Source organism: Gopherus evgoodei, chromosome 10, assembly GCF_007399415.2.
Source record: "Gopherus evgoodei ecotype Sinaloan lineage chromosome 10, rGopEvg1_v1.p, whole genome shotgun sequence".
Classification (NCBI taxonomy): domain Eukaryota; kingdom Metazoa; phylum Chordata; order Testudines; family Testudinidae; genus Gopherus; species Gopherus evgoodei.
In genome coordinates, this window is record NC_044331.1 from 23,213,380 (window position 1) to 23,236,733 (window position 23,354).

The 23,354-nt window shown below is 41.7% G+C and overlaps 1 protein-coding gene across 1 annotated transcript in view; it reads left to right on the forward strand.

Moving 5' to 3' along the window:
• LOC115658237 (tropomodulin-3-like) overlaps window positions 1-22,432 on the forward strand; it is a 54,612-nt gene extending 32,180 nt beyond the window's left edge. Inside the window, 9 exon segments of the mRNA XM_030576788.1 lie at window positions 6,248-6,370; window positions 9,024-9,113; window positions 9,662-9,683; window positions 9,685-9,790; window positions 11,872-11,979; window positions 13,849-13,992; window positions 16,215-16,270; window positions 16,272-16,360; window positions 19,104-22,432. Coding sequence (XP_030432648.1) covers window positions 6,248-6,370; window positions 9,024-9,113; window positions 9,662-9,683; window positions 9,685-9,790; window positions 11,872-11,979; window positions 13,849-13,992; window positions 16,215-16,270; window positions 16,272-16,360; window positions 19,104-19,138 — 773 coding nt within the window. The 3' untranslated portion in view covers window positions 19,139-22,432.
• The last annotated feature ends 922 nt before the right edge of the window (window positions 22,433-23,354 follow it).

Sequence of the window (23,354 nt, forward strand, 5' to 3'; positions counted from 1 at the left end):
CTACTAAACAATCTGTTCCACCTTGTAGTTAGCAGTGATTTAAGGGCTATTCTAAGAGCTTTAATGTGGGTTGTGTGGTTGCAGCAGAGAGAACTTTCTCCTAGGGCTCTTAAAAAAAACAAAAACACCCCACCTGCACCAGGGGCATAGTTATCAGTGCTGGTGCACTGTCTACACTGGTGCTTTACAGCGCTGAAACTTGCTGCGCTCAGGGGAGTGAGAAAGTTGCAGTGCTGTAAATTGCTAGTGTAGACAAGCCTGAAGGTTAAGATTTTTTCACAGTTTTTTTTAGTAAAAGTCAGGGACAAGCAATAAACCAAAATTCACAGAGCTGTGACCTGTCCCTGACTTTACTAAAAATACCGGGGAGGAGGGCTGCGGGGGGGAGGGGGGTGTAGGAGGAGGAAGGAATGCCAGCCCGAGACCCATGGAAGGGGACTGACGGCCCCAACCCCACTGTGGGGGTGCAGGATGGGTATGAACATGTACTGCTAAAGTGGCAGGGGGGGCACACAGCCACTGTGCTGGCTGAAGCTGTGGGACGAGGGTGCACAGCCCAGCTCTGGCTGAAGCTGTGGGGCAGGGGACAGGCAGGGGGGCACATGGTTCTGGCCTCTGGCCAAAGCCATGGGGACAGGGTGCATGGCCCCAGCATTGTTGCACCTGCTGACAGCTGAATCCAAAGTCACGAAGGTCCAGTAAAGTCACAGAATCCATGACTAAACCATATCCTTAAGCATAAATAAGCAGTCCCACACAATGAAACCTTCCCTTGGGCTGAAAGAGGGGGAATGGATGGTCAGAACTTGCCATATTGTACCGATATTAATTCCCCTCATGTTTTTTCCATAATTGTTTCAGTAGTAAGGAAATATGCTCTTAAGTTTTAAAAGTAAATTATATACATTTTAACGATATCTATTCTAGTACTAGTTTTTAATAGTGATTTCAGGTTTGTTAGAAGGAGAAAAATGTCACTGAAGGCACGTAACAAGTCACTATTCTGTTTTAAAGTATGTTTGTTTCCTTTTTCACATAACTCCAGGAAATTAAATGAATGTCTATTTTAAATAGTGGTGAGTCATATTAGGCATATTAATGAGAGCTTTAGCCTCTGCAGCCTCAAATGTCATGTTCCCAAGGCTCTCATTGCTTTTGAGTGTATATTTTTTTCATGAACAGTGATTCATTCAGTGAAAAGCAATTCAGGCTTAACTTAAAAAACGAACAGGTTTATTTGTTTTTGTTTGTTTTTTGGTAAAGGGTAGAAACAAACATCCAACATTTTAAGGAACATTTTGTTTTAAGTCTGTGAAAGTATTAAGCGGTGTAACTGGCCTCTAGAGATGTACAGTGACCATTAGTCTTTCCTGGCATATTTGTAGGTGGGAGCAGGGCCGGTGCAACTATTTAGGCAGACTATGCGGTTCCCTAGGGCGCCGAGATTTGAGGGCGCCAAAAAACGCCCTCAAATTTTTTTTTAAATGGTTGAGCAGCCGTTGCTGCTGGGACAGAGAGGGAGTCTGAGGGCTTGTCTACATCAGAAAGTTGCAGCGCTGGTGAGGGAGTTACAGCGCTGCAACTTTGAGAGTGTCCACATCTGCAGGGCATCACCAGCGCTGCAACTCCCTGTTTGCAGCGCTGGCCGTACTCCCGTTTTGTCTCGGGTGTAGAGGATCCAGCGCTGGTGATCCAGCGCTGGTAATGCAATGTAGACACTCACCAGCGCTTTTCTTGACCTCCGTGGAAGGAGGAAGCCTCTGGTAATCAAGCTGGTTTCCTTTCCCGGTTTGCTCTCTCGGTCCCGGAGCCAGCCAGCAAACCGCAGGGAAGGAGACCTGCTTGCTCGGGGTTCCGGGACGAGAGAGCAAACCGGGAACGCCGCGGTTTGCTCTCTCGGTCCCGGAGCCAGCCAGCAAACCGCGGGGAAGGAGACCTGCTTGCTCGGGGTTCCGGGACCGAGAGAGCAAACCGGGAACGCCGCGGTTTGCTCTCTCGGTCCCGGAGCCAGCCAGCAAACCGCGGGGAAGGAGACCTGCTTGCTCGGGGTTCCGGGACCGAGAGAGCAAACCGGGAACGCCGCGGTTTGCTCTCTCGGTCCCGGAGCCAGCCAGCAAACCGCGGGGAAGGAGACCTGCTTGCTCGGGGTTCCGGGACCGAGAGAGCAAACCGGGAAAGGAAACCAGCTTCGCCGCGGTTTGCTCTCTCGGTCCCGGAACCCCGAGCAAGCAGGTCTCCTTCCCCGCGGTTTGCTGGCTGGCTCCGGGACCGAGAGAGCAAACCGCGGCGTTCCCGGTTTGCTCTCTCGGTCCCGGAACCCCGAGCAAGCAGGTCTCCTTCCCCGCGGTTTGCTGGCTGGCTCCGGGACCGAGAGAGCAAACCGCGGCGTTCCCGGTTTGCTCTCTCGGTCCCGGAACCCCGAGCAAGCAGGTCTCCTTCCCTGCGGTTTGCTGGCTGGCTCCGGGACCGAGAGAGCAAACCGCGGCGAAGCTGGTTTCCTTTCCCGGTTTGCTCTCTCGGTCCCGGAACCCCCCTTGAAGCCGCCCAACAGCGCTGCAGTGTGGCCACATCTAACACCACTTGCAGCGCTGGTTGCTGTAAGTGTGGCCACTCTGCAGCGCTGGCCCTATACAGCTGTACTAATACAGCTGTAACAACCAGCGCTGCAAAATTTTAGATGTAGACATGGCCTGAGCTGCCACAGTCATGCCTGCACGACCGCCCGCAGGCACCACTTATCACTGTTTGGAATGTTCAGTGTCCCCCTTAGAAATGCTAACAAGCTTATTCAGCGAAGTTTTGATGTACTTGATGCATGCTATTAGATCGTCAATTAGGCATCAATGAGATAATTTAAGAGTAAATGTCTTTTTGTTTGAAGTACCACTGAACACTAATCTGTCCATTGCCCTCTCCCTCCTGTGTTACTGCTTGAAGCAGAATCCTGGGTAACAGTAATGGGGATGCTGGATAAACCTTTTAAAATATTTCCTCTTTATAATGCCACATTTTTAATACAATTTTAAAATTAGATCCCATAATTTCAAGGCATCGATTTCCCCGTTTAGACAATTAAATTGCAATTGCCGGCATGAACATCATTTTAAAGCTGGGTTTTGAAAATCTAATTTAACTTAAAAAATTAATGACCAAAAGATAGGCACGTGAAGTAAGGTAAAAGTAATTAACCGAGGGTCTAGCATTCACTCCCAACACCGCAAAAGAGCTGAGGGATTTCCAAAGAACGCCGACACCACTACAGTGTATCATTCAAACATGAGAACATAGTTACTACAGATAATAAATAATGTTACCTGGGTTGGAAATAGATCTTTGTGGAAGGGAAAGCAGGAAACTTGTCTTTTTGATTACAGAATTATTTTGCTTCTGGATCCATTAAAATCATAACCGATTTTTTGGAGGAGGGGATGTGGGGAAGAAACCCTTTTCTCTACTAGGTTTGTTTATAGGCAGCTGAAAAGAAAAGTTAACTGGCTTTGCACAGAACTGAAACCTAAAGGTCTCTCCTCCCTCCTTCTCTACTCTGACCCCTCTGGGCTATTCCAAGTTAATTGTCATCTAATTGCCCAGCAAAGAAAGAGATAGTGGCAGCAATTAGGCATAGCCCCCACCAGTTCAGGAGTCGTTAACATAGTACAAAGATATGCTGCATGCTTTCCGTGCACCCAGACCTAATGAGGGACTGAGGGCAAGAGGAGCAGGGCTGAGTCCCTAGGGAGTGAGCCGCAGAGAGCCAGTGCCCAGGAGGCTGAGAGGGCAAGGGGCTGCAGGGGCGTCCCCACTGCTATTTAAAATGCAGATCCCGCAGTGGTACCTCTCCATGGGACAGAGCCGGTTCCTCACAGAAGCTTCTGTCCAACAGCTCTTCCTTCTGCAGCTGCTCTTTGTGCTCCAGCTCCATCCATGGCAGCTGAACCCCTGTCCTGACTGCAGCCAACCCCTCATCCCCTGGCCTGCCTCCAGTCAGCCCCACACCCCTTGCCCTACCCACAGCCAGCCTCACACCCCCTGCCCTGTCTCTAGCCAGCCCCACACCCCTGTATCCAGCCAGCCCCTCACCCCCTGCCCGCAGCCAGCCCCTGCTGCACCGCCTGCCCTGCCCGCAGCCAGCCCCTGCTGCACCCCCTGCCCTGCCCGCAGCCAGCCCCACACCTCCTGTCTCCAGCCACCCCTCACTCCCTGCCCTGCCCACAGCCAGCCCCTCACTCCCTGACCTGCATGCAGCCAGCCCCTGCTGCACTCCTTGCCCTGTCCATAGCCAGCCCCACACCACCTGTCTCCAGCCAGCCCCTGCTGCAGCCCCTGCTGCAGCCCCTGCCCTGCCTGCAGCCAGCCCCACACCCCCTGACCTGCACGCAGCCAGTCCCGCACCCCCTGTCTCCAGCCAACCCCACACCCCGTCTCCAACCAGCTTCGCATCGCCTGCCCTGCCCAGAGCCAGCCAGCCCCACACCCTGTCAGGTTATTCAATTATTTTCATTAAATATGTAGGCTAAATAATGAAATTAATAAATTTTCAAGCCAAATATGTATTAATTCTAATGAACAATGCCACATTATGCAGTATTCATTTTTGAAAGTTTATAATAAGCAGTGTTCTGGGGGGAGGGGTGGGGGCAGAGGGCGCAAGGTGGAAGTTTCGCCTAGGGCGCAAAATATCCTTGCACCAGCCCTGGGTGGGAGCTAACTTTCTGACAGCCAAAAAAGGCTTTTAGTTATTATCTTAGCTAATACAAATGAAAGCTTCAAGTTATAGGTAACTTTGTTCAGCACGATCCTATCTTATTTTTCTTCCCTCTTGCTTTGTGAAAGACCCATATATACAGGAAACAGTGGGAATTGACCATATTCTGCTGTTGACTGTACAAAGTAAACAGACTGAAAAAATGAGACACTTTTCTCTAGTCTCTTTTGCAATTAGTCATTTTAGGTGTAATTTGAACAGGAGTAGAGAAGTTCAAGTATAAATTCCTTTTTTTATTTAAAGTTGACTGCCTCTTTAAGCTTGAACTCTTAGCATACATTGCGCTTTGCAACAGTGGAGTATTCATCACTTACACAGTAAAGAAACTTTATGACTGTTGAGGAATATCAGCGTTTGCTTACAATATCCATTTGTGCCTAGCAGCCTAGTTTTCCAGGGACTTGAGCCTCCACAGCTCTCATTAACTTCATTTGAAGTGATGGGTACTCAGTGCTTCTGAAAAAGCAAGCCCTAAATCTTTGAATTCTGAAGTTTCTCCAAGATAAATGCTAGAATGAGTTGCTGCATTCTTAGATTTCTTAGATTGACTTGTCAATTACTGATGTATGCAAAGCCCTATGTAAACTACCCAAAAGACTATTTTTACTGCATGTCCTCTGAAAATAACTTCTCCCAGCTTCTGTCTGCAATAACTGAGAAACTTAGAGCGCTATCAGTAGTTGCTTATTCTAACTCCACTGTATTTTCATTGATCCTGCTACAAGGCCTACCACAGTTTAGAAAAGAGCATCCTTGGGTATGCAAATATTTAACAAATTTAGTTTGCCTTTTCAGTTTCTTCAGATGCTATTCACGTATGTTGCCCTTGATTTGGACTGCTCAGGTAGGGGCTTTTTTCATTTTAAAGCCCTTGCGTCCAAAATCAGAAGCAGAATGTGTATCACTAAAAATAAAATGAATACATTTTAATCTGAAACTTCAGACAAGGTTTGCTATCTCTCCTACCTGATGAGTCTAAGTTAAAACTCTTCCAGGTAGTGGTCTTTCCTAGTGCAGTTAGTGATATCAATCACTGTAAATCGTGAAGCACTACTAAGGAAGTGCATGTAGAGAAAACTTAATATAAATGGAAAACAAAATATTTAGCAAATATTTATCTTGCTTTAAAAGATGAATATTGAGGGTTGGGATATCACATTACTTACAAACATGAAGATCTGGCATTGTATTCCCATCATCGCACCCTCTTTCTCACTACCAACTCTCCAAAAACAAATTAGGCAGAAATTAATTCCAGGATACTTGTCAAAATTAGCCCCTTTGCCATTAGCATTCTTGGTTTTGGTGGGCTGATTTCAGTCTTCTAGCTAGTGACAGTTCATGCTTGTTTTTATAAGGCAGTAGTTCAGGCTGGAGAACTAAACTTGTGTGTGTATATATGTACTATAGTGAGATGAGTAAAACTGACTAACCATATAATACAAAGGAATTTCAGACTCTTTATTTCTCCCCTACACACAGGGAAAATATTTATCCCCAAGCAGAAGCCTGTACAGTCTTTCATGGAAGAAAAAGTGTTTCTTGATCCAGAACTGGAGGAAGCTTTGACTAGTGCCACAGATACAGAACTGTGTGACCTTGCAGGTTAGTTTTTAAAGCATGGGTGTGTTTGTGCATATTCATGAATGCCTGATCCTCTATAGTAAATATTACTGTATCTTTGTCACATGAAACCAGGCAAAGACTGAAGGTCTTTATTGCTTCATGAAGTCTAGTTGTCTTAGCTCTGGTCTACACTACGAGTTTAGGTCGAATTTAGCAGCATTAGATCGATTTAACCCTGCACCAGTCCACACAATGAAGCCATTTTTGTTGACTTAAAGCGCTCTTAAAATCTGTTTCTGTACTTCTCCCCGACAAGGGGATTAGCACTGAAGTCAACCCTGCTGGGTTGAATTTGGGGTAGTGTGGACGCAATTTAGCGGTATTGGTCTCCCGGGAGCTATCCCAGAGTGCTCCATTGTGACTGCTCTAGACAGCACTCTCAACTCAGATGCACTGGCCAGGTAGGCAGGAAAAGCCCTGCGAACTTTTGAATTACATTTCCTGTTTGGCCAGTGTAGGGAGCTGATCAGCACAGGTGACCATAGAGTCCCAGAATCACAAAAGAGCTCCAGCATGGACTGAACAGGAGGTACTGCATCTGATCGCTGTATGGGGAGACGAATCTGTGCTATCTGAATTCCATTCCAGAGGACAAAATGCTGGAATATTTGAAAAAATCTCCAAGGGCATGAAAGACAGAGGCTATAACAGGGACGCACAGCAGTGCCGTGTGAAGCCTACCAAAGAACCAGAGAGGCAAATGGCCACTCCAGGTCAGAGCCCCAGACATGCTGCTTCTATGATGAGCTGCATGCCATTCTAGGGGGTGCCCCTACAACTACCCCACCCCTGTGCTTCCCTCCTCCCCCACCTCTCCCAGCTTACGTTGGCAGTTATCCCCCATTTGTGTGACGAATTAAAAATACTGCATGAATTTGAAGCAACGACTTCATTGCCTCTGCAAGCGGAGATCAAAGAGGGGAGGGGAGGGCGGTTGGCTTACAGGGAAGTAGAGTGAACCAAAGGGGGCGAGTTTTCATCAAGGAGAATCAAACAGAACTTTCACACTGTAGCCTGGCCAGTCATGAAGCTGGTTTTCAAAGCTTCTCTGATGCACAGCGCACCCTGCTGTGCTCTTCTAACTGCCCTGGTATCTGGCTGCACGTAATCAGCGGCCAGGCGATTTGCCTTAACCTCCCAGCCTGCCACAGACATCTCCCCCTTACTCTCTCAGATATTGTGGAGCACACAGCAAGTGGTAATAACGATGGGAATATTGGTTTCGCTGAGGTCTAACAGAGTCAGTATATTGCTCCAGTGAGCTTTTAAACGTCCAAAGGCACATTCTACCACCATTCTGCACTTGCTTAGCCTATAGTTGAACTCCTTTCTACTGTCCAGGCTTCATGAGCCATGGGAGAAAGGGGTAGGCAGAGGTAGGTGCGACTGCACAGTGCTGCCAACTGGGAGAGCAGCCTGAGGCAGAAGCCTCCTGCTATCATGATATTCCAGGCAGGACTGAATCTCCATTAGACGAAACTTAAAGAAGAGAATGACCTGGAGTCATTCCCATTTTTGTCCCGACTGACCTCACTGAGGCTGGCCAGTATCACCCATGTCTGCCCAGGCGCCCCAACCAATCTAACCGAGGTCAGCCAGGAGCTCCCATGGGGGGACGACGACAGCTAGCAGTCATATTGTACCATCTGCCGTCCTCAAGGCAAGACAAGGGGATGCTGCTGTGTAGCACTGTAGTACAGCATCTGCCAGCAGCACCCAGGAGACATATGGTGACAATGAGCTTAGTGGGCTCTCTGCTTGCCGTGGTATGTCGTTTGCATGGGTAACCCAGGAGAAAAAGACGAGAAACGATTTTTTGCCATTGCTTTCACGGAGGGAGGGAGGCCCAACGACATGTACCCAGAACCACCTGCAACAATGTTTTTGCCCCATCAGGCATTGGGAGCTCAACCCAGAAATACAGTGGGTGGCGGAGACTGCAGGAACTGTGGGATAGCTACCACAGTGCAACGCTCCGAAAATCGACTCTAGCCTTGGTACTGTGGACACACACCGCCAACCTAGTGCGCTTAGAGGGGACACACACAGTCGACTGTCAAATGGATTTCTAAAAAATCGACTTCTATTAAATCTCCCTAATTTCATGTGTAGACATACCCTTAGAAAGGTTTGTAGAAAAAGCATTGCACAAATTATCTCCCCCCCCCCCCCGGCCCAATATTTCACCATTTTACTGTTTTTGGATCTGAAGAAGTAAGAAATGGGTTAAGCAAGATCTCCCCAAAACTGGCAGCTTTTTTGGGGTAAATGTGCGCTACATCCCTTCTTCAAATGTGGAAACGTGGTGCAATATGCCTTGTAAAACTAGCTTTAGACAAAGCGGCAAACAATGTAATTATGTGCATCTCTTATATGTGGGTTGAACTGCACACTTGACTGTGGTGTATGGTGTCCATTAGTAGGATTATGATGGCTGTTTTGAAAAGAGGCAGGCCAAATAGAAGTCAGAAACGTCTTAATGGCTTTAAATTATTAGAATTAGTAATAAAATGGCAAACACTTTTCACTGAACAGCTAACATTTTCCAACCAAATGTAATTATCAATCTCTCAAATATTCTTCAGCTTCTGAATTTAAACATCAGGGAACACTAAAAATTCTTTTCTTACAGCTATCCTGGGAATGCACAACTTGATAACAAACACTCAGTTCTGTGACATAGTAGGAAGTAGTAATGGTGTCAGCAATGAAAGCTTCACAGGTGAGTATTTATAGTCAAGATCTAAATTAAAAACCTGTGTGCAATACCAAGTATCCAGTCATTTTGCTACTGCGGCATAAGCTATGTAATATGTTACACTTGTATTCTTGATACAGAAAAAGCATTTCATTTCCAGGTCAAAAGTAAGCTTGTACATAAATATTAAATTGTTAGATGAGCTGTGGAAAGGGTAGAAATAAAAAGAGATAAAATGTACTCACTTTTTGTAAAAGTGGAATGAATGAACATGTATTTTATTTGTGATTGAGTCTGGGTTTTAATATTTTCTTTTGTAATCCAGTTCCTATTTGTATTTCAAAAAAACTGTTGTGGATGTGACACAAGGACTTATTGGGGAAAAAAAAAGTTACTGTGTGAAAGTATGGCCAAAAGAGGACAGCGTGGTGTGATGTTGCTTGGTTTTTGGCAGGATGGGCAGAGGATAAGAGTTTTTGGCAGATGACTAGCTGACTAAATGTAATAACTAGTATGTGTACCGTTTATTACACTTAAGGTGTCCAATTCATGTTCCTTGTCTTACATTTCAGACATAGTAAAAGGTGAAGGACGATACCATTTTAGATGAACCACCAAATCCCACACATGTAGAGGAGAGTTTGCAAAGGATTAAAGATAATGACTCTCGTCTTGTTGAAGTTAATCTGAACAATATAAAGGTAATTGTTGGGAGGCTACAATAACTGCATTGTTTTTCTCACCTAAAAATAACTTTTCAATGTGGCTTTTATAGGTACCTAGATTCCAAGGCCATTGTGATCATCTTGACTGACCTCCTGGTATAACACAAGACATAGGGCTTCCCCATAATAATTTCTTTTGATCTAGAGCAGTGGTCCACCAACGGGTCAATCGCAATCGACTGGTTGATCCTGGATCCTCTGCTAGTCGATCGTGATCTCTGGCTACTAAGTCTGGCAGTGCAGTGGGGCTCAGGCAGGCTGCCTGCCTGCCCTGGCCCCACACCCTCCCTGAAGCAGCTGGCTGCTGGCACCTCTCTGCTGCCCCTGGGAGGGACGGCAGGGCGAGGCAGCTCTGCACGCTGCTCCTGCCCCCAGCACCGTCCCCGTAGCTCCCATTGGTTGGGAAACGGCCAATGGGAGCTGCAAGGGCGGCGTGGGCAGTGCATGGAGACCTGCTGCCACCCACTCCCCAAGGGCCCACAAAGACATGCCAGCAGCCAGCCACTTCCGGGAGTGGGGTGAAGCCAGGGCAGGCAGGTAGCCTGCCTGAGCCCTGCTGCGCTGCCCTCTGAGAGCCGCCTGTGGTAAGTGCCTCCCAGCTGGAGCCTGCACCTCGCACCTCAGCCCGGAGCCCCCTCCTGCACCCAAACTCCCTCCCAGAGCTTTCACCCCTCACCTCCTGCACCCCAGCCCTCTGGCCCTAGGCTCACTCCGGAGCTCCCTCCCACATTCTGAACCCCTCAACCCCAGCCCAGAGCCTGCAGCTCCTCCTGCACCGAACTCCTGTCCCAGCCCGGTGAAAGTGAGTAAGGGTGGGGGAGAGGGAGTGACGGAGGGAGTGGGGAATGGAGTGAGTGGGGTGGGGCCTCGGGGAAGGCAGGGTAGATCCTGAGTTGATCTTAAATTCAAAAAGTGATATTGTGCGTAAAAAGGTTGGAGACCACTGATCTAGAGCATCTCTCTAAAAATAAATAATCTAATCTTTGTCTTGAGCTGTGTACTTCTAAAACTATCTTTGATAGGCTAATTTGTAAATGCAGCAACTTTTCCAATAACGTATGGTATATGTGATGTCAAATCAGAAACTTTGAGTTAAAATTTTTATTTAGTTTTGTTCATGGAGGAGTGTTATCAATTATGGTTATTACAAACCGAGTGATGTTTGTATATAGTATCTTACTGTGTTGTCATATAAAAGATGCTGGTGGTAGTTATGGTTAGTTTCTAGTCATAAATTTGGCTGTCAACTTTAAAGAAGATTAAAATAGAATCGGTTTTTTTCCCCCACTTACTCAGATAACTCAGAACAGAATCATAACATTTTTGGCGAGCAAAAAATAACCCAGGTTTCTTATTGCTTCCACTAAGAGCAGAAAATTGGATGGGGATTTTGTACACTAAAGCAGACATAACCCCCTGCTATTATACACACCTGTAAAAATGTACAAATATATTGTACACAAAATGAGTTGCAAATTTCTTAGCAGTGTCGGACCAAAATCATTCCATTCAGTTTTAGTACACCAAACCATACTTCTAACTCTAAATTAGCAGTTGTTCCTGAATTGGTGTAACAGAATAGAGTTAACTACACTTCAGTAATTGGATCTACTTTGTGTTCAGAAGTAATTTCTATTTATTATTCCATTTCTCATTAGTGTTTCTCAAATTGTGAAATATGAAGAACTTATGAGATACTGATTAATATGCAGACAGGCATTTAGTAGAATATTCAATTTGTACACTTTTTCTTGTTCTGGTAGCTTTTACAGATCAAGATATTCCTAGTCTAATTCTAATGTGGTACTGGCTTGAGTACAGTAAAGATAGCATATAGGCCATTTTAAAAGGCAAAGAGTCAAGCATATAATTTTGCCCTTCATCCGCATCCAAGCCTGTGCTGTGGGACTTGGTTATTATACCAGTAAGGGAGAAGTGGTTAGCCCAGTATATTCTCTGTAGAAAGAAGATGATAATGGGGAGGAGCTGAGTAGAAAATATTCATTGTAATGGATATAATGTAATGTACAAAACATATATTTTATTTTTAATTCAAGAACATCCCAATTCCAACATTGAAAGAATTTGCGAAGGCTTTGGAAACCAACACCCATGTGAAGAGTTTCAGCCTTGCAGCCACTCGAAGCAATGACCCTGTTGCTGTTGTAAGTAGGCTCTTGTTGTGGGTTGGGAAGTGGGGTTGATTTGTACTGCAAGCTGTTTAAACCTCCTGGTATTCCAGAGGATGGAAAACAATTTTTTTCCTTTACCACCCTGAAGTTAAAGAAGCTTTCTGAAAGCACCTACTAGAGACACAAGGTGGAGGAGATAATATCTTTTATTGGACCAACTTCTCCAGTAAAAGATTACTGCCTCGCTCACCTTGTCTCTCTGAAAGCCTGGGACTGGACACGCTACAGCAACACTGCGTTAAACTTATAGGTGAACAGGAAGTGGTTTTTCAACTCTTTCATTCTAGACCACTTTGTGAGAGAGCCTCGTGTGGACCTACTCCCCTCCCAACACAGTTCATCACTGCTTAGTGTCAGTTTCATTCCTGAACCTGTGGTGTATGGAGGCCTCAGTTTGAAGAACTGTTGTGTAAGATGTCACAGTTCAGGGCATTCCTCCTCTTTGGTCCAGCAAAACCCTCCACTTTAGGCTTCAGGCTCCCCTGGCTGTCATCTCTCTTGAGAGGAGACACACATTGGTATTCCTTTTTAACCAGAGTATTTCCAAGCTGCATACATCTGACTATACTGGGATATCCCAGCAAGAGACTCTGGCTAAGCAGGCCTGCTTTCTTTCTCTTCAGGGACAGTTATAAGGTACCTACAGCACTTCCAATGCAAGCCTATTTTATCCTTAAGGTAAAAGCACTACAGAGAAGATGTATTAAAAACAATAAAGAATCTACATGCATGCTAATAAGCTTACCAAGATCACCCCTTCCAACATGGACTATTGCAGGAGCAGTCCTTCAGAACCTCACCCAAGTGGTTTCCTTGTCGTTCAACATTCATCACAGCTTCAACTCAGAATAAGCACACAGTCTTATGGGGCCTTAGCAGGACTTCCAGCTCTCACTAAGGATTTGGGACCCCATGGGCCAGCAGTCCTGTCCTTTGCTGGGTTAGGAAGAAGGCCTTTCCATGCTATTTGTCCAAAAAAACATTTATTTGTCTGTCTGGTCCCTGGAGAATCCAGTTGAACTAGTATATGCCTACCTTCTGGGAGACGTGGCTTCCAAGGGCTGATACTGGAGGATTAATCAGCACCCCTTTTCCTAGAGGACTTGCACACTATTCCACAATACACATACACAACTCTATTTGTAATACATGGACCCTGAAGGTCCTAATTCACTACAGTTTAACTTTATGTAATAAAATGTTTGACCTTATTGAAATTCTGTTTCAATTTTTTCTACTTGAAATGTTGTCAAAATAAATGCATTCCCGTGGAGAAGTTTAATTTTGACAAATGGCATTTCAACCAGTTCTAATTACATGTACTTTATTCGGTATGGTGACTAAAAGCAGGTCTCTTGTATTTTATATGATCAAATGGGCAAGATTATTAGATTTTGGAAATCAAATCTCATGGCTCTACATCACTCAAATCTAATTCACCTGCTAGCGAACAAGAAGTCAGTTATTTTTTAATCTTTAGCAGGTGTGCCGAGAGGGTTTTCTGCAAAGGCTTATGAAGTGGCTTTGGGCCATGTGCTAATTAGAGACAATTTATTCAGTGAAGGTTTTTAGTTTGCAACAAGGTAAGATGCAGGCTCTTTCCTAATTGTGTAGTATGCAAATGAAAACTTGTTTGCATTGGAAAAGGCTGATTAAAGATTCTCTCCCCAGTCTCAAATGAACGGTGAAAGGCTTGTGAAATTACATTAAGAACCTATAAGTGTTGCCGATTTGGACCATGTCCGCAGATGGTGTAAATAGTATAGCTCCATTGGTCCTGTATGTTAATTTACTGTAGTACAATTTGCTATTTAATTTTCATTATTTTTTCCTGCTTTTCAGGCTTTTGAGATATGCTGAGATGTGAACAAAAAATTGAAAAGTCTAAATATAGAATCAAATTTCATCACTGGGGTTGGCATTATGGCACTGGTTGATGCACTAAAAGAGAATGAAACCCTGTCAGAGGTCAGAATCGATAACCAGGTGAGCAAAGCTATAATAGGATTATAGCTGAATTGTGCTCTCTCTCACTCTATCTACTTAACAGACTGATCTATCCACCTTTGAGAAAACAGCTGCTGATTCATGACATTTTCAAAAATATTTTAATTAAAAACAAAACAGTTTTGTATCTAAGTAAATGTAAATGTTAGTCTCTTCCTATGCTTTCCTCTTTTGGACACTTCCATCCATTGAAGAAGGCAGACTAAATGCCTCTTGGGAAATGATGGGCTGCTTGTTTCATCACTTATTCATTAATTTTTATCATTCAGATTGTTTCCCAAGCAAGTAGTGGGGATATTGAAAATGAAGAATTAGGATTTAAAATAGAGCAAGAAGAGATGAACCCATGAAAAATAAATGTTCTATTTCTATGTAGTTTATATGGTGATTAAGGATGGGGGAAGAGAAAAATAGTATGTATACATTAATTTATGTACAATATTTTAAAAACCTTAACTGTCTGGTGGAGATCACAGCTGGCTAGGTGGAAATCCTCCTGACCACCCAAAATGAAAAAATTAAAAGGAGGGATGAAAAAAATCAGCAATATTTAAAGTAGCTGAGAGATGCCTTTAAAAACACAGGATGAAATAGAAGAAGGCTGGGCTGGACAAATATTATTATGTCACACAGCTTCCTCTCTACCTTCCAGTAGGGTGGGTCGGATACTTAGAGAGCCATCCCCTGCATAGGATGTAGAGCGCACGAGTCAAAGCCTGTTTTTAACATGTGTTAGCTGGTCAGGGTGAACACTGGCAGGAAGGGAGAGGAAATCTGTGGTTCACTCTGACCAGCTAAGACATATTAAAATACAACATGCCATGTCTAGCCTACGGTTTTTAAATGTTTGCTAACGTGTTTTGAACCAGACCTTTTTAATCCTTGTCTAGAGAGATTCCTCAGATGTCAGAGCAAGAGATGTGGCTTATTCCCATTCTGAGGGAGAATCCCTAGGACTCTAAGCCTCTCCAGAACAGGTTACCTAAGGAGGTTCTGGAATCCCTCTCATTTGAGGTTTTTAAGAACAGGTTAGACAAGCTCCTATCAGGGATTGGTCTGTGTATGGCAGGGCATTGGACTGATGACCTGTTGAGGTCCCTTCCAGCCGTACATTTCTGTGATTTTTATATAGTTATAGTTCTATCATTTAGAATAGACTTCCTTTTGGGTACTGCTGGCTTGACATTCTCAAGTGAGGAGCATGGAAAATTTAGGTTAACTGCTCTGTAGATTCCATTGCTTGGAATAAAAAAAACGAAATATTCTTAATATTTAGTTTAAGATGCTGCTGATGTATTTAAAATGAGTAAACTAGCTGTTTAACTAATAGCAGTATAAAGACTTAAACTGTAGGTATATTCTGCAGTTTCTATGTGAAAAGAGTCCATGTCCTAGGCAGTCTTGTAATTGAAAACATGTGTACTACAACAGAAAAACATAATTTGATAGGTGCATCTTTTTTGATCTTAATGGAAGTAGTCAGTCTTTTTACTTCTTAAAATTTTGTTGACATATGTTTGCCAGATTCACTTAGTGTTCTAACTAAACACTGAGAGATTCGGTTATTACACAGAATTTGTTAAACAACTGATTGCTCTTACTCTGTGGGGCAGAGGGGGAGAACTTGCTTTAATGGTTGAGTCTACATAAACCCCTTTAAACTGAACCTCATGCTGGGTTGAGTAAATTTTTTCTGCTCCATTTTACCTTTACAATGTTAGTTCTAGCAGGTCCAGAAATGTCTCTCTAGCTACTAGTATCTTACTAGATGCTACAGACTTGAAAGCCCAGAATGCTACCCTGTTTGCTGTGCTCCAGGATGCCCAGTACCTTTTAGGAAACCCAAGAGTGTGGGGAAACTTGCAAGAGTGCCATCATTAGGCCAGCAGATAGGCCTCAGACAATAAAATATAGAGGGAGCCAACATTGGAAGGAGAAGAAAGGTGTATAACTAACTGAGGGGTATGAGGATGGGGAGCTCATAAGTTGGATTTAAAATTCAAATAGGTATCCACTTGAAATTGATGCCAAGTTAATTGGGTGATTGTGCTTAAATAGAGACCGACCAGTAGTCTGAACTTGTCATGTCTTTCAATCATTAGATGTGAAGAGGACTACTTGTCACCTAAGGATACTAAAATAGTCTAGATTTTTTAGTAAATGAATATGAATATATTGAAGTTGTAATGTATTATTAACAGAGGCAGCAGTTGGGAACACCTGTAGAAATGGAAATTGCAAAATGCTTGAGGAGAACCCAATATCCTTAAATTTGGATACCATTTCACAAACAACAGGGGACCCACGAACCAAAGCAGCTGCAGCTATCACAAAAATAATGGTTTGGGTAAGATCTCTCTGGTAGACTGTTGGCATGAGCTAATGGCACAGATAGGGTGTTTGTTTGTGTTTTTAATTATGACATGTCCCTGATACACACATAACTCTATTCCATTTTTCTCCTTTACTTTGAGTCCTCTGTCCTACTTTTTTCCCCCTCTCTTAATTCCCCCTTTTATTCAGTTTTCAGACTCTCAGGCTGCAGGCTAGAGTCCTAGATTCTTCAGTATTCTCTAAAACTAGAAAAATTAAGATTCCAGACAAGGACATAAGCAGAACATGCCTTATAGTTTCATATGCATTTGGCTTTGCCTGGATAAGATTCAGTATTTCTTTAAAGGATACTTGAAATTACTAATTTTAAAAAAATCAACTTTCCTTGTCTCTTCTGGAAGGTGTTAGCTCCTGGATTCCAAAAGGATGAAGAGTACTTCTGATGGTGGCTTATTCTGACATGCAAAATAGGAAAAATGAATAAGACCCTATACTTGATCATCCAAACCCCATGGACTTGGGATAGTGGATAGTTGCCTAATTTCAAGTAAAGGGCATATCCCCTATCTTGCAGCTACTGTGAACTAGGAGGCCAGTGCAGAGACTAAATTAATCCCTGTTGCCAGGGTTCCAGGATTCATCACCACAGATTGCTGACTGAATGAGGCAGCTTAGTTATGACATAATGTAAGAACTCAGGTAATGCATTTTATATACCTACACTAAAGCCTCTAGCTCAATAACAATAACTAAATTTCCCACATTAAATAGATACCTTTTTACTTTTTTTTTTTCTCCGTACTAAGTGGTTCCCTCTTTCTGGTTACGCACCCACACTCCTATAGTTCAGGAGGGGTATCTCTTCAGGACAGGAAGGGGGAAGGTGCTGCCAGAATAGTTTCCAAGGGTCCAAAAAAACTTAGTGGGACCTATTGAGAGCAGAGCCTGAGGTTTCAGAGGCTGGTGATAGGATCCAGGGGCTCCCATTTGAGGAAAGCTGTCTGGAGAAGATGAGCAGCTGTGAAAGGCCAAGGAGAGAGGAACAGTAGGAAAGATATCATTTGAAGGGAGCATGAAGGCACGTGACAGACTACCTAGCTACCTCTGAAATGGCCTACATTGGAGAACAATTGATTTGATCTTTCTCTTGTATCATCATATTTCAAGTGCTTCTCTGCTAGTTGGGAACTTTCCTGTTTTTTTCACCAGTTGTGATTTTAGCATTTAATTGCTGAAAATCTATTTCTATGTTTTCTATTGATATCTTGCCTTTTTTCCTTGCTTTCTTAGTCTGGAGTATACGAGTAAAATTTTCTGCAAAAGCCTTTTCATCTCTCCCAGCCCTGAAGCTACAGAGACAGGTTATTGTGATACCCAGTGGGTATTGAGCACTGAAACTGAAATGTTTAGTCTCACATCACTGTCTTTGTACGTTTCGTTCTGACAAATTTTCTACACCTTTTCTCCTCTGTTTCTCTCATGCTGTCCTGCACCCCTGTTCTTGTTTCTTGAAACCCTGTGCCAGTTTATTTCTAACTGCAGGATTGGACTACAGTGAGAAGGCCAGCAGTATGAACCCCTTCATCTACTTTTTGCGATCAAACTAAAAAAAATGGAGATGAATGTGAGGAAGCCTAAGAATGCAACAGTTTTAAATTACTTTTTTTACAGTTTAAAAGTTATTTTTTAATGAGTAGTACATTTAGACTTTGATGGTAGGGTCTCTGTAAGTACTAAAACTTGTAAACTCCATATTCGAGCATCAGTGGAGTATCTTTTCTAGCAGTGAAAAATGATTTATCTCACTCTGATTTTACAATATAGCATTAAAACTTTTCAGTTCATTAATTGTGAACTGAAGCGGAAGACAGACACTTGATTATATAAAACTGTAACAGTACATTTATATTTTTTAATATCATGTGATTAAGTATTTAAACCACTGTTAATATTTGGTTTGTTTTCTGCAAATATATATTAACTTCTAATTTAAAAAAAATAATGTGGAAACATCCCATCTAACCTGAGGCTTTTAAAACTTTTAATCTACTTTCAAATCCACTGTATCTGCTCAAAAAAGGAGAAGTTAATTTGATCAGGAAAGAGAAAATGCAAGACAAACTGATTATTTCACTTATACGCTACATAGAACATTAAGCGTACTCCAATCATTCAGTCAGTACTGTGTAATCTTTAACTGTAAATAGCATGTGAGTTTTAGTAACTTTATTCACCAATCTTTTGTTCTTGTGTAATTTATTGTTTTAAGAGATCTGAAAATTTATTTGCTCTGATAATGGATTGAAGATTATCAGATTACTGAACATGTGTTAATATTGTAAAGTTTTTTTACCAAGTCTTAGAGTGTTCTGAAGTTTTTGTATATTCCTAATTAGAACTATAATTAAGCACAGTGCTAGAGAATGGTACATATGAAGTCAAGAATAACTGTTGAATCTGCTCATCAAATTTCAAGTGATGTGACATTATTATACTCTAATTCTTACCATATAAATCTTAAATTGTTCATGAGTATTGAAATAACGTACTCAGAGTTGCTAATAAGCAAATTTGAAATGATGAATAGTGCTAAATATTAATCAACTGTTTGGCATGAAATTTTCCATAGCTGAAAGAATTGTAGTTTAAAAGGTTAACTACTACTAATTGTCCTGTTAGCTGTTGAGATATTGTGGAGATCTTTAGACAATTATTACAGAGTTATAATTGTATTTTCTCTTTTCTTATGGACACAGTTCGCAAGAGAAGGGTTGAAGGAGACAACCAGTAAACCTTGCTGCTGCTAGAATTGCATTGTGTGGAGATTTCAAAGGTCCTCAAGGCGCATCTGCTCATCATGGGTGTTGGCAATCTCAGACTTCATTTACTTGGGTAGAAGGGAAAAGACTGGAAACCCCATTCCTTTTTAGTAAAGTTATATTTAGATCTGTGTGGAATGCATCACCTATTTCAATTTGAGACATAGTAACTGCACCAGACTTTGCAAGGTCAGATTTTTTAGAACGTTTTTGTATTCAAGACTTTAGCTATACTTTCCACTAAAGTAATGTAAATTTTGAAATCAGTGGAGTAGTTGTCTGTATTCAAAGGATGATACATGAAGGGATCAGTGGGCAAACAATGGAGTATGTTTCTGATAGGAAAGCTGGAGATGGTTATTTAAATAGAGGGATTTGTATATTTTTGAGAACAATGTTTTAGAGAAAAGGGATTCTTCACACAGAACGATTGGACTCTTATTTTGTAGCTATTAGTTCAGCCTTCTTGTTCATATACACTGAACATAAATCTTTCACAGCTGTCAAAGTTGCAGTTCTTCCTTTTTATCTTGATTGGCTAATATGCTTTCCTGATACTTTGATAAAGCTCAAAAGTCATCCCTTTTCTGATGAAAACGTGAATTGAATAAGGGCTGTTTCTGTCCTCCAGTACATTTGGAGGAGAACTAATTAAAAGATGAGGGTGGGTGTCTTGAAAAATCAACATCTGTACTTAACAAAAAAAAAAAAAGCTTCCAAAGTAGCTTACATTTCTGAATATTCTAAAAGACTGTACTTTGTTCTGATGTGTTTAAACTGGACATCTTTAGATTGATTTAGTATGTTCATCAGCATTGTTTTAGATTATATTCTTGTATAAAAATGTATATCTAAATATCTTAAATGACATAGGAATTTTCTAGCAGTAGTGAACATGCATTCTTTAAGAAATGCTGGTAGTGTGTATAGGAAAAGCAGCCTTGTGCAGCTCTGAAATGATATACGTAATCTTCTGTGGCAGATTGCAACTGAGAAATTCTGTTAAACTAAAAACAGCAGTCAACCTATGCTTCCTGTGAAATAGTGACCACTGTACTAGACGGGATCTTTACCTTCCACTCTGACAAGGGTCCTTCGTTCCATCATCACAACATGTTATGCAGAACTTAACAAATGTAGTGTCTAATCTGCATTGGGTAGTAGATTCATGCTGTTATTCTAAGCCATTTATTTTAAAGAGAAATATTTAGAGCTCTGTAGCTAGGAAAACAAATTAACGAACAAGTCACTTCAGTTTCTGTACATAACAGCTGTGGACTCTTTTGTAATATTGCGAAGCTTTAGGTTTTATTTTCATTGTGCTGTTTTTGAATTGCACGATACTTGATTGCGCAGTGCTCACCATTAGACCATAACAGAAGTAAAAGCATGTTCTAAGGAATTGGACAGTCTATTTACAGTGACTTATATAATTTAACTGACTTAACTGTCCAGTGTCCATAAAATGAACATAAATACTGTAAGTTTTTTTTAAAAGCCATATATAGGTGATGTGGAGAAAAATGAGATTTTTGCATCATGCTGTTCATAGAGTTTTACAATGTACAAATTTTTCTTAGAATAATTCCCTGTTATTGTGCCCACTTCTACGCTACCACAATCATGTTTTAGGTCTTAAAAAATCCAGACTTCATTCTTAAATGAATTAAAATTTTATGGCAAGTACACAACCAACTTTTTAAACTATAGTACCTTCAATGAAGATATAAATAATTAGGTTTTACAAGGGTGAAAGAGGGAATTATCATTTAAAAATTGGGACTGTAGTGGTTAATTCTGAATAAACATCAGTGTGTTATGGCCTAAAAGGCATTGATATAACCATGTAAAAATGAAAGGAAGTTGGAAAACCAAAGATTTCCTGCACTGCACATTTTTGAATGAACAGAGATATGATATTGTTAGTCATAAAGACTCTTTTTGCCTTTGGTTTACAATATTTAAATTTTTTACATAATTTAAGCAGACTTTGTTGTGAGAATGCTATCCTAAAGTTTAAGTTCTTATATATTTGCATGCAAAAATACATTAAAAGCTAAGCATCTTTTCAAGAGATGGTGCTATACGTGTGTGGCCAAAGCATGGTATACATGTATGAAGAGTCGAAACTATTTTACGGTGCCTAATGTTAAAACACCAAGGAATCAGTTTGTGTCAAATAAGCAGGCTGTAAAACCTTCTCTTCCTTCTGTTGTCAAAGGGTTGCATATTTATAAAATCTAATTTTGTCATATCTGATCAGCCTCTAGACAAATTAGCCAGTTACTTTTATATTTGTAATTGAAGATAGAGGAGGAAAATGAAAGGCAATGAGGTGGGGGGAAAATTGATAAGGAAAAGCATTTTTTCTTCTCTATGCTAATTGTTTGAATTATGTCTGGCCCATCAGTGGCATAAGTGGAAATCAATGGTTGGTTGAAGACGTGTAGCGGTCAGGAGTCCTGTCACAGTTGAAAGTAATGGGCATCTTTGCTCCAGATTCTTAATAGCATAGCCCCAGTGAAGTAAATTAGATAGCTATGTTGTGGATGGCTGAGGCTAGACACATGGTGGCAAACTTAGCAGAGAAATTAGACAGATTGGACGTGGAGAATTAACCATAGATACTTGTCCCTCCAGGTTAGGTTTGAGGCACATTTGGCAGGGCAGTATGAAGACATGTTAATAATTGCTGCCTGTGATTTACCTTGTGTGGATAAATGAAGGAATCCAGAGCTGTCAAATACCATAATCAAACTCAGCAAGCAAAGCTGACATTTTGATTTACTGGCTTCAAATATATAGTAAGGTCTTGGATATGATGAGCTCATATTTTATGGGTGGTATTACTTTAGCAATAAATTACTATAAAAACCAGGCTGCTTTCCCAAAAGAGGTGGTGATTATGTGCTTTTTTTAGTCTGTAATTGATTCGTGGTTAATTCACTTTTTTTTTTAAATATGCACTAAATCTGGAAAATCAAGTAACCACACATTTTGTTGATAGTTTTGGGTTCCATTCTTAATACACAGAATCATAGATTGAATATGTTTCCCAAACATTCTGTAAATTATCTATTTACAGTTATACTCTAGAGAAATGTCATCATCTCCACAGCTTTTTGTATGAATATGCTGTTTGTAAGCTATGAATTACAGAGTCTATTAAGTTTAAGTTTCCGTTGAGGAAACATGAATTGAGTATTTTAGCATATCAGCACTGTATGCTGTCAAGTTGTATTACATTAAAAATTCTGAAACCTCAAAATATTATTTGTTTGGTTTTTTTAACAGAACACTAATTTAGTAGAAAGGTGAAGCTGGCGTATATTTCAGGCTCCTGCTTGTACCTTTGCCATTGGGAATGCTTGTGCCTAAACGGCTCTTCTGGGAGTCAGCACCTGTCATTGGCTATAATTTGATTTTCACATGGGAAAAATGTTAGCTTAGCATATGGCAGAAAATAACAAATAGTGGCAAACTGTTGTTGTCAGCTCAGTTCCATGCTCGCAGCCATTTAAGCCTATGGACTAGATTTGTTTTAGCTTCTGCTGGGATAATGTAGACTGCAGGTTCCTGGCAACACAAATCTGCAGCCTTGCTTGGGGAACAAACTGTTTTTACTCTCCCTCTGCCTTGGGGATCTTTAGAACTGTGGGCTGTGCTAGCCAACAAATGGAGCTTGGCCTGGGACGATACAGGATCTAGGAACCCAAGATATGCAGTATTTTCGGTACATCCCCTAGGAATCTGTACTGGCAGGCTTCTGTGGATCTGTGTCCCTCTCCAGGACAGCTGCCTCTTAGACATGATGGAATCAGAATTTCCAATCCTGCACCAACAGGGGTAACTCTAACCCAGGAGTATCTGCTAAAATATAATCTATGAAAGTCCAAATAATTAAAAAGCAGTCTGTTCCATAAACCTGTAGTCTTGTATAGAACTCATGGGAACGCTTCGGCAGTCTTTGTTGGGGTCATTTCATAAAAGCAAAATTGGGGTAATAGGTACATTAAATATGGTCTCAAGAGACGCTACTTATGTTCCAAATTAATACTTGGAAATATCTGTCTGTTTTCCAATCAAATTTCCTTTGAACTCTTGAGAGTCATATTAATAGACCTATTACATAATTTTGCCCATTAAAAGGACATGGTGTCTTTGAATTTCTCCTCATATGCAGTAGTG